Source organism: Asterias amurensis, chromosome 5 (assembly GCF_032118995.1).
Source record: "Asterias amurensis chromosome 5, ASM3211899v1".
NCBI lineage: Eukaryota > Metazoa > Echinodermata > Asteroidea > Forcipulatida > Asteriidae > Asterias > Asterias amurensis.
Window position 1 is genome coordinate 17,142,955 of NC_092652.1, and position 12,420 is coordinate 17,155,374.

The window sequence follows — 12,420 nt, forward strand, 5'->3', positions numbered from 1 at the left end:
CGGCACAATATGCAGCCAATCAAACTGTGTTCAGTTGTCCACATGTATAGGGATATTCGTTCCTTGTAGTGCCTGTAGACCTTTTTGCATCGACATCGCCCTGAGATCTAAGATGCAGCTGTTACCACTTCCCAATTACATCCTGTTTCCACAAACAATACTCTGAAGACAACCTTTCATCTCAGGATGGGCATTCACCTTTTCCGCTGATTGCTTGATTTCCTCTAAAGTCTTTCCTTTCTTTCAGTGTCACAGAAACTGAAAACGCTGCACAAAATATCTTTGATTTGCTTGGCAGTTATACTTTTGCTATTTCGCAATGAAAAAGTTGTTTGTTCACAGAATGTATGAACAAACATTGTTTAAACATGTAATGTTCGTAGTGTGAGATTCATTTAGTAAAGAGCGGTTTTAGATTGCTCCTGTTAATTGTTACTGTTAATGGCCAAAACAGACATCATATAGATAACACTAAATAACTATTTTACTCTAAATATTGAGTGATAAAGAATTCAAGTCAAAAGCGTACCTCTCCTCACAACTTTTTCAGCTGAGAGTAAAAAAAAATGGTTATCTATGATAATGGTATGCATTGACTTATTGATGTCAATGACAGCTAGAAGACGCTATTTTTTTCCACTAGAGGGCGCTGTTCGTTTGTGGTCGTCCGTTTGTGAATGAGATCTTATGGGATGTTTTAGACAGTGTCACTCGGTTCGCGTAGCATAATACTTATTTTATGTTGTTTTATGCTGTCTTAATAGAATTTTATTCATACAAAACATTCCTATCCGTCGGTTTCATGAAAATATCATTACCATTAATCATTTTAAGAACATTACCTGAAAAGTTAGAATTTGGGACGTTGACAAAGGTTTTCGAATCAAAGTATTTATTGTGTACTGTCCTAATGGCGAGGTGATCATCAGACTGTAAGGGTATTTCAAATAAATAGGTGATTCGTGTTGTAACATCTATTAAAATGCATGTAGCCAGTCACCTCATTCTAACTCATGGCTCCTCCCCCAATCGACCTCCACCAGGCATTCCACAGCCCTCTAACAACGTCAACACTCTCAACTCATGCGCACCTACTCCCTCGTCAATAGAGGGCCGGTCACATTGCGCATTCCTGCATCACGTCTCTGGCTGGGCAAGCAAACCGTCTTTGTTTTCTGTGAGAGCTCCGCATCAATGCCTGAGTATGACTCGGTTCTTATTCCAGGGGTCTACGTCGCCTGTAGCCGAGAGAGCGTCAGCGTTTTTGCAAAGTGGGAGAAGTTGATCCTCTGTTTTTTTTGTGAGGTAGACTGGTTCCCAATCTCATTCTACATTTAACCAAGTCACATTCCCATGCAGCACCAGTCTACTTGTATTTTCAGCAAACTGCACTTAAAAAACCCAAAGTGAATTAATGAGGGTTCTAAAATTTCATCCCTTTTTTTTTCTCTGCACAAAACATGTACATTTATCATTTGAGAAAAAGCAATTTTTTGAAGAAAATGTTCAGAAACGAGTCGTGTGTAGTCTAGCATCATTGTCATCATAATAGTTCGTGCCTAAGCTGCGTAGACTGGTACCCAGACAACCTTGTATTTGTATCTTAGATTGTTTTGAGATGGGGAGCCTGTCTTTCCGAGGATCAATTTCTTGCACAGCGCTGAGACACAAGGATGTCGTCATGGTCTGGGTTGGAGAAGGATGCTACGAAGGCGAGGCTTAAGAGTTTGAACACTCTCACATAAATATGCTTTTGAAATTCCCTAGGCTCCCTTTCGCACGGTCTCCTTGGAATGCAGCCGCGGGGAATACAGCCACAGGGAGGCCCTGGTAGTTTTGTTTTACCCCATGGTTACCCCGGCGCACTTTTTCACTGTCACTGTCTAGGCCCCACAGGGCTCCGGCTGCACGACTTTGTAAGAAATCCTTGGGAAAATACGCGAAGACGGTTTTAAAATAACGTATTTTGGAAGATACCGTCTGTGAAAAAAAAAAAAATAAATAAAAATCGTTTTGTAACGGTTTTAAGAACCACAGAGTTTTATAAATTACAATTACTCCTACCTACTCCACAGCAGAGGTAATGATAACTACAAGTATTCTCTGGGGTATGCCCACTTGCCGGGGTAGATGGGGGGGGGGGGGTAAAGTGGTTCTAGTGTGAATGGGCCGGCTATTATTCCCCAGAGTTGCAATAGAGTGGTGTGAAAAGGGCCCTAGTGGGCTTCCTAGTGATGCAAAGTTTCATCAATGGCACGTCTGTCATCAATTTTTCCTTTCCATGTTTTAAGAAATCTTGGCCTTTAACAGTTTATGAAGCAGCTTAACAAATGTAGACTTATTTATGTAGCAGTTACATGTACTTTTTTGTTTTACTACCACCATGTAACCTCATAGTGTTTTTAGATACTGATATAAACACATCATGTAATCTGGGGTATAGTTTTTGGTGTTTAGTAAAACCAAGTAACAAATTTCATGGAATTAACTATAATTAATTATAAAATCGATATTTGATCAGTATTCTGAAGCTGTCTACCAAATCATAGCTACATTTTTTGTGGGATGCACGACTGTAAAATGTTACCCCATTCCACAAGCCACCGCTGTCACGTGAAGTTGAGTTGACGTGCCAAATAGGAATGTAATTAGGGCGCTGGCTGATAGCCAATCATGTGATCCAGCGCGTGATCTGATCTTGCATGGGCCATCATCTGGCCAAAAATTGTCAATAACTGTGCATTAAACCTGTGACAGTTTAAGATACGTATTACCTGTTTATATCAGTAGGATAGGATAGTACTACTGTAGTTTTGAAACACGCTCGTGTGGAATACAGACAATTATGTCGTTTCGAAGCAGTGGTGGCTAGTGGAAGCGGTGCCAAATTATTATCTAATCAATTTTGAATATTTCAGTAGTCCAAACTTCCCAAAGAGTGCCATCTTTATTCAGACTTATCGGTAAAAAAACAAAAAATAGTTTGAAGGAATTTTGTTGTTAAATCTTCTTTGTTCCCCGATTAGTAATAGTGATTAATTAAATACTCATAAAATATGTAAATATTGGACTCATTCTATAAATAATTGATCCATTATGATATATTACTGATATTTGTGAAAATATTTGGGCATCGAATCTTTTTTAAATTTCGGCAAGCAAAAAAATGATGATGATGTGTATATGTTTGGAACCACAAAGTACTATTTTAATATCTAATCCTGCCATTTTTTTTTTTAAACTGATTGTTCTGCGAATATTTTAAAATGAAATACATAAATTCCTACATTGCAGTGTACAAATAGTAGTTATGAGCATTAGGTTTTCATTTACACACTGGAGTAGCCGTGGTTTCTTCCTACACTCAAAAACAAACAAAATCCAACACCATGTAATGCAACACCCCAAAAACTGTTGGACTCTGATTATGGCATAAAAAAGCCTGATCCCCCAAAAAGCAGCCTCGCTACCATGGGCAGCCTGCCCTGTCGATACCTCTCGTCACCAACCAGTGAAGGGTTGCACTGAAAATCAATGCTGATTGGTTCCCACAATTGACTGATTTGCGTGGAACGCCCAAAACAAAACCGCACACAGTGTAGACTTGTCACAAGAACGACACGGGACCAGATTCTCTTCAACTTGATGCGTCTTTCGCGGGTTACCATTTTGAGCGATCGCAGATTGGCCACTGGGCTATTAAAGTATCCGATAATTATGTGCATAATTCAAAATTAAACTTTGGGGTTATGATCCCAGTATTTGGGGGACAAAGAGTGCGATGAGACCTTACACCATTGGGAAAGAGGTTGCATTTAAGCATTCAGTTTACACGTGTACAGTCCTGAGTCTGAAAAACAAAACATGCTGTTGGAGTTTGATGGCCGAGTGTTAATCATCATAAATTCCACGGCTGAAATAAAAACCTAAACTTCGAAGATTGACTAACATTATTTAATTTTTTCTTGTTGGTAGGATAGTTAAAATTTAGCAACCATTTACAACCCCGTCTATATTACGTTCATATAACAGAATTCTACAAGTATTCCAACTTGAGTTTAAAGGAACACGTTGCTTTGGATCGGACGAGTTGGTCAAAACAAAAGCGTTTGTAACCGTTTTTTATAAAATGCATATGGTTGGAAAGATGTTTTAAAAGTAGACTACAATGATCCACACAAGTTTGCCTCGAAATTGCTTGGTTTTCCTTCTACTGTGCGAACTAACATGGTCGGCCATTTATGGGAGTCAAAATTTTGACCCCCATAAATGGCCGACGTGTTAGTCGATGAGGTAAAAGGAAAACCACGCAATTTCGAGGCATGTTTGTGTGAGTCATTGTATTCTACTTTTACAACATCATTCTACCCATATGCATTTTATAAAAAACGGTTACAAACGCTTTTCAAAGACCAACTCGACCGATCCAAGGCAACGTGTTCCTTTAATCTCACTGTACATATATTCTAATTAAAAATGATGTAAAATTATATGATTAATTATTCATTGTCACGCTAGATTATATTACAGGATGTGCTAGTACACGTAGACATATTTGTGGTTGATACCATGCCATTAAACACGGTTCATACTTCATGCGAATGCGATTTGAATGTTGACATCACAAATTCCCAACGAATAATTCGCAGGGGTTGAGTTCTGCTCAACTCCCTCGCGAATATCGCTGCGAAAACGGAGTTGTGACTTCAAATTCACGCAAATTCACGTCAAATTTGCATCGCATGAACCGGGCTTTACTGGATCGTGTACATCACTTAGAAAGCAGGAAAAACGTTTATAAAAACCAGTTTTTACAACACTATTGGTAGTTAATGTATTCATCAATGTTCTAGTTGATGACAGTATCGTCTCGAATCTGTAAGATGTAAGCACCTTGAAGTGTGTCAGTAATTCTTGTGCAAGGTGGAGACAAAAGAAAGAGGGTACGTTCATGGAGGTTTGCGATATTGCCATGCGATTAATCCCTTGGAGTAGCGATGGCTCTGAAAAGTCGATTCGTTCATAGAGTGGTTTCTCTGTATTGGCAATAGAAAAATTTCGTTTGGGATATTCTGTTTCAGTACCACACTTGGACAAAAGACTTGGTCGGTATTGCCATGCTTTTACCCCCTGAATTTTAGTTTTTGGTCTTGTTAACATTCTATGTAGTGCTTTTTATAGGTAGCAGTTACATTACATTGAAACGTGTACTAATTGGTATTGGCCTGCAATTCAACACACGCAGAAGCTAGTTGAAAACTTTAATAATAATAATAATAATAATAATAATAACAATAACAATAATAATAAACAGCATTTATAAGGCGCATTGTGAATAAAAGATTCGTCTATGCGCCTAACAATAAAACTAAAAGGCTAAACAGAAACAAGACCATTTAAAATCATAGAGGCAAAATACTATTAAACCGAATAATAACCGACAAAACGTTAGAAACAACAGACCTAGATATAATATATAGGGCCTAAACCCATAAAATGGAAATATTAAAAATACAAAAAATTTTGCACACGGGTTACAATATTCAGGGCTTGAATATGGGGTGAAATAGAAGAGAAAAATGTTTATCTGACCAGTCTTCATGAGCTTTCTCGCAATTTAACAGTTAATTTCTTTTTTAACAATATTTTGAAACTCAACGGAATTAATTGTAAAAATACCACAATCAAAATCAACATTTGAACATCATTTCTTTCTGTTTAAGATACATAATGATTACACACGGACTATTTTTCAATTGAAAAACACAAGACAACTAGACTTGTCAGGTCAGGGCCCAATTTCATAGAGCTGCTAAGCACAAAAATTTGCTAAGCATGAAATTTCTTCCTTGATAAAAACAATATTACCAACCAAATTTCAATTTGTTGCATACTGCTTAATACTGGTGTTCAGCTGTTGTTTGCTCATCCTGTAAATCACGTGGCAATTTGGTTGGTAATCCTGTTTTTATCAAGGAAGAAATTTCATGCTAAGCAAGTTATGTGCTTAGCAGCTCTATGAAATTGGGCCCTGGTCGGAGGCTAAAATCACTGGCCTCGTGGTTGCAGTCCAATATCAAGCCTTGTATATAGAAGCCTTGTTTGTGTAACAAAAGCAACTTCCCAGTGTTAAATTCAAGTGGTTTGAAAGGCAAATATTTATAGCTTAAATCAGAAAGTCTGTTTTAGTTTTTTGTTTTTTTGTAAATGCTGATGTTTATGCTGCTCATTCCATCAAATGTACTTTGTAATTTGAAATGAATTGGACAAAATCAATAAATGCTCTAATCTGATAAACACCGTTGCTTTTGTCAAGATCATTATCAAAAATGTTCTTTTATCTTAGTATGTCCATGTGGAAAAAAATAGACAGGCCTATTTTTTTTTACACGATTGTTCATTATTATTATGTGTGGCTTGTACGTAGGTCTATGATGTTACATTGTATGAGGCAATTTAAAGGCGAAATCAGGCCTGATATGTCACGTGGGCAAAGGAGCCAATTGCTTTCATGCCCTTAATCATTGCCTTGGTGCTCTAGTTCAAAGGTAGATTTCCCTCGTTCAAGTGCCCTCAATGTCCTTACAAGATCAAGACCCGCTACCTTTTCCAGGCAATCTCCAAGAAAAAAAGACAATTCACATTTAACTTTACACGTCTTGGGGTAGTGAGTCATTACCTATCTTATTAGGACTCATGATTTGGAGGAAAAAAATCACAAGAGCGCATACATTCAAAAGTTTCACTGGACCAGAATCTTGTTTTCCAAGACCAGAATCAAAATAAGAAAATTGTTTGAGTTTAAGATATAATCGTTGTTATTACCTAGTGAGGTATTATTTGTCCAGTCATGAGTTTACTGGCACTGGGGTTGAATTTCAAATAGAGTTAGGAGTTCTTATCCTAGGAGATATTAAAAACTAAAGCTAGGTGTAAGTTAGGACGAGTAACCCGTCCTAACTAGTCTTAATTCTTTGTGAAATCCACCCCTGGTGGCTTAGGTCCTATGGCGTAGTCTAGTGTAAACTTCTAATCCTGCTTGTGCCTGCCAAAGCATTCATTTTTGTTTGCGTGGCAACTTGTTGACCCGTTAACAAACTGCCTCCTTTAAACAGCCTTTTTTCCCCTACACAATCGCAATTGATTGCCCTTACAAATTGTAGAATTTACTGGTACTATAAAAAAAAAAATTGTGTGTGCAAAAGGGAACATTTCTTGACATTTCATTCCTTTTGAACTAACACACTACGCGTGAATGCTAGATTCTATTTGAAAACCATACAATTGAGACATTCCTAGCAATTGAGAAATACATGTATGCCAATTTCTTGTTCAAAATAAAGTCAGTACAAAGGGTTTTGTTGGACAGTCAATTTACAACAGAGATCATAACTTGATCCCCTTGTAAATAATCGATGACATCAGTTGAACCTTCAATTACTCTCAATTTACATGTGTTTCCACCTTCCTTCGTTTTATGCTTCTGAAACATGTTCATGTTTTGCAGTTAACAATAACCCTTTTAGATATATTTATTGGATTAAAAACCAGGGAAGAAAAACAAAAAGTGACACAGACAAATTAAAAATCAGACACAGTACCAAGAGATTGATTGTTTTGGTTTTCATTTTCTGCTTTATTTAATATTATTTAAAAACAAATTGAAAATGACAAGTTTAGGCCTCAAAAATTAAAGAAACCATCCCCCCCCCCCTTCCTGAATATTTGTTCAGAGTAAACATCTGGATATTTGCGCTACAAATTGTATTTTTATTATTATTTTGTTGTGTTTTTTAATTTCAAAGTTGCTACACATCAAACATACATGTGCTAGTCACCTTGCCCTTTTGTTAGGGAGTTTTAGTTTTTTTTAAATCCTATTGGGGAATGAAAGAATTATGTAAAACTTGAAATTTTCACCAGCATGAAATTTGCACCCTTGATCTGAGGTCTTTCCACGCTTCTGAAAAAGGTGGCACTGCTACAAAAAAAAAAGTCTCTTCTAAAAACCAGCAGATCTGTTTTGGTCTTTTGTGTAGATTTATCCGTTTTCAAGGATTCAAAAATTTCATGCTCGTGAAATTAACACTTTAACATTCGAGATTAGATAGAGAGTGGAAACAATGGGTAATTCATGCTGTGAAAATTTCATGTTTTCTTCACAGAATATCGGACGAGGTTGTCGAAGGGGAAGAGCGCACCGTGTCGTTCATTAAGGGCAAGAGTGTAGGGCTTCAGGTGATCGGAGGTAACGATTCGGGGGTGTACGTTGGGCGCATACAGCCCGGTAGTAACGCCGCTTACGCCGCGTCGTACAACGGAGAGAGAATTCATGTTGGCGACCGCATTGTTGAGGTGAGTGTTGTTTAATACCCAGATTGCATATTGACCATCGTACTCCAAACTTTAGTTAGTGAAATAGAAGTTTTGAACAGCTTTTTTCTCCTCTACAATCAATTACCTTAGCATGGCTTTCCCTTACTCGAAAGTGTCATGGCTGAGCGGTTAAGAGCACCGAATTCAAACTCTGGTGTTTCTGATCATCACGGTGTGGGTTCAAATCCCCAGCCATGACACCTGTGTTCTTAAGCAAGACGCTTAACCATTGCTTCGTGCTTCGGATGGGACGTAAAGCTGTTAGTCCCATGTGTTGTGTAACGCATGTAAAATAACCCAGTGCACTTTTTGAAAAGAGAAGTGGTTCGCCCCGGTGATCGAGGCTGTGGCTGCTAAATGCGCCGTAGCACCCTGTGATCCCCTATAAGGTGCTTAATAATTGGGTCTCAGAATTCATAACTTTCAATTACCTCTCTTTACGTATTTAAAGACAGTGGACACTATTGGTAATTGTCAAAGACTAGCCTTCACAGTTGGTGTATCTCAACATATGCATAAAATAACAAACCTGTGAAAATTTGAGCTCAATCTGTCATCGAACTTGCGAGATAATAATGAAAGAAAAAAACAACCTTGTCACTCGAAGTTGTGTGCGTTTAGATGGTTGATTTCGAGACCTCAAATTCTAAACCTGAGGTCTCAAAATCAAATTTGTGGAAATTTACTTCTTTCTCGAAAACTATGGCACTTCAGAGGGAGCCGTTTCTCACAATGTTTTATACCATCAACCTCTCCCCATTACTTGTCACCAAGAAAGCTTTTATGCTAATAAATACTTTGAGTAATTACCAATAGTGTCCACTGCCTTTAAAGCCATTGGACCCTTTCGGTAAACAGTATTGTCCAAGGCCCACACTTCGTGTATCACAACTTCTACATATAATAACAAACCTGTGAAAATTTAGGCTCAACCGGTCATCGGAGTCGGGAGAAAATCACGGGAAAACCCACCCTTGTGCCTGCACGTTTCGCCGTGTCATGACATTTGTTTAAAATAAATTCGTAATTCTCGATACCGAGAATTGATATCGTTTTAATGTTTTCTCAAAAAGTAAAGTGTTTCATGGAATAATATTTCAAGAGAAGACTTTCACCATTACTTTCTGTAAACCCTGTAAGTTATTTGTAAATCTGTGAACTTTTTTTTTTTTTTTTCTGTACCGAAAGTGTTCAATGGCTTTAAATGTATAAATACTGAGTGCCTTGAGTCCCTTGTTGGTAGATACAGTGTACATGCGCTATAATAGACTTTGATATTATTATTCCTAATTAAGGTTAACGGAATGAATCTTCTCGGTAAGACAAAGGAAGAAGTCATCCTTCTACTTCTTGGAGTCCTCAACGAAGTCAAACTTGTCTTGAGAGAGAGTTCGGGTAAGATGACTGTCTATGCCCCTTCAAGAGGGAAGTTTAAGGCATGCTTGTTGTACATGAGAAAGTGTTCCCTACTTTTTTTCCTAGAACCAAATATCATGTCCTAGAATAGCGCACAGTCACAGCCTTTGGACTACTGTAACAACACATGTACTGACATTCAACAAGCAATCAAAAAAACATTTTTTTATTTATTTATTTATTTCCTCAAAACCTCCAAAAATGGAGATGATGTACATGTACATCAAATAACCTTTCACAGAAAGTTATTTATTTTTCATCTTAAAATCTTTAAATCTGTTTATGCCATTCATATAAAAACAGATGTCAAATTTAAATGAAGGCAAAACAATCTCCTTTGTTGTTATTTCCTAAATTCAAAACGGTAAATTTTAAACTTTCCGACGAGTGATATCCAATTAATTGGTATGAAATTACTTTTTTTTTTTTACAAAACTGTTTTTTATATTTTTTATCCCAGCTTTTAAGGCTGTCCTTCATGGAGGAATCGGAGATCGTTTCTTCATTCGTGCCCACTTCGTGTACGAAGCCCCGACCCCAGATGAGATGGGCTTCACCAAGGGAACCGTCTTCCGTGTTGTGGACACCATGCCAGAAGGGGTCATGGGTCACTGGTTTGTGCTCCGTCTGGACCGAGCCAACACACCTGTGGAGAGGGGTATTATCCCAAATGATAACAGGTAAAAAAAAGGGCAGGCTTGTGATTTTGATTATATTTTTAAAGTATCTTTTACCTGATTTTGATGTTTCAATGAACTCCTTTAACCGCCAGATTTTCTTGTGCGGTCGTTTTGGCGTACTGGTGTCGCCAACATAGGGCTAGAAAGCTCAGTTGGTAGAGTGCTGGCACGTTGCTTCAAATCCCACTCTGGCCAGTTTTTGTTTGTCCAACCCCAAAGTCATTAACAAATTCACCCAGTCAGTTTTCCTTGTGGTTTATGATAACTTGATGTTATTTTGTGTCTATTTTATTATTATTATAGAGCGAGTCAATTAAACCTGGCTCATCAGAACAAAGAAGCCCAAGCTCTGAAACCGGTTTCCTACGATGGGCGTAAAGGGAAGTTTAAGAGGCTAGGCATGAGGGCCAGCATGAGGTCCAAGTCCATGATTAAGGACCAGTGGGACGAAATCATATTTGGTGAGTAACTCTGCCACCTTGGCCCAATTTCATAAAGCCTGTGAGCACAAAAACTTCGCTGAGCACAGAATAGTGTTGCTTATCAGAAACAGGTTACCAGCCAAAATTACATTAAGTTTCATCCATCCAGCGCCACTTTAACTCCACCACTTTTAGCAGTCCAGCAATGACTAGAATAAGTATTGTCGTCTAGTTACTGAATCACAATTTATTGATATGTGCAATTCATTATCATAGATGTTAAACCAATGTTTGTAGGAGAGAGATTTGCTGATGCCAGCTTGGTGTTATTTCCCCTTTGTGGGGGTTTGCCGAGTTCCCTCGACGGGAAGATCATCTAAATTAACACCAAGCACATAAGTGTGCTTTCTTTAACCTCTGCCCATTGATATTTTGTATAATATTGATTTGCTCAATAAAGATTGATTTACCCCCCCCCCTTTCCCTTTTCAAATATATTCTATCATTTTTGTCTACTTGAGTGCATTAATTTGATTAAGTAATTATCTCACTGCATAGATAAATTATTGACGTACTGAACAATACCTACCTTTTTCGTTGAACAATGCATCAAAATAATTGACGAAACTAGAGTAACCATGCTCCAGGGGCTTGGTTGATCCAGTTGGACTAGCTCGTCAAACCACACAGCACTCGAGTGACATCTAGATCAACTTTGGTTAAGTCTAGTCACCCACCTGAACTTGCTCTAGATGTACCTGTGCTGGTCATTCAGTATTTGTCTGCTTTGTTGTATAAAAAAAGATATTTATGCTAATTTTCACAGGTGGTCGAGTCTTAAAGTTTCCGGCCTACGAGCGTGTGGTTCTCAGAGAAGGTAAGTTTTCAAAAAATGAAAATATCTTCAGCACTTCATCTTTGTCAGTTTATTGGCATGATTGATAAATAAGACCCATCAGTGTAAAATGCGAAATGCTGCTCTACATTTTGAGAAATTTTGCACATATTGTAACTTATTCAATATATTCATTGTTTATTGTCATGTATTTATTGTTAGCAATCTGACTCTGTACATGTACATATAGGATGTCGTTTTTGTTGTGCAATATGAATAATTGCTTATCATTGCATAATGACCCCCCTTGCATAATTTGAAACACTACCAGGTACATACACACGTACACTAAAGTCACGGACACATTTTTTACGCACAAAGAACAGCCAATCGTCCAATGATCTGCCTCCTTTTGGCCTCAGGGATGCTGCTCTTTGAGAGAGAGCGTGACGATGTATGCTAAGTGTCTATGCTAAGTTTTCTTGTACTTAAAGTGGTGTTGACTGTTGGCCAACACGTAAGATTTGTTTAAACTAAATTTGTAATCTTGTTTTTTTTCAGTTGGTTTTGCTCGTCCAGTGGTGATCTTTGGTGCTGTGTCTGACCTGGTCCGTGAGCGACTCCTCAGAGAGATGCCTGATAAATTTGAAACTCCACGTAGGTGTTCATTCTTTCTTGCCCCCTGTTCCCC

The 12,420-nt window shown here is 37.9% G+C and overlaps 1 protein-coding gene across 4 annotated transcripts in view; it reads left to right on the top strand.

Moving 5' to 3' along the window:
- Positions 1 to 12,420, top strand: part of LOC139937868 (tight junction protein 1-like) — a 74,451-nt gene that overhangs the window by 42,835 nt on the left and 19,196 nt on the right. For all 4 annotated transcript variants that reach the window (XM_071933232.1, XM_071933235.1, XM_071933234.1 and 1 more), the window contains exons 10-15: positions 8,166 to 8,355; positions 9,672 to 9,771; positions 10,253 to 10,472; positions 10,776 to 10,933; positions 11,721 to 11,771; positions 12,291 to 12,386. In XM_071933232.1, coding sequence (XP_071789333.1) covers positions 8,166 to 8,355; positions 9,672 to 9,771; positions 10,253 to 10,472; positions 10,776 to 10,933; positions 11,721 to 11,771; positions 12,291 to 12,386 — 815 coding nt within the window. The remainder of the gene's footprint in view (positions 1 to 8,165; positions 8,356 to 9,671; positions 9,772 to 10,252; positions 10,473 to 10,775; positions 10,934 to 11,720; positions 11,772 to 12,290; positions 12,387 to 12,420) is intronic.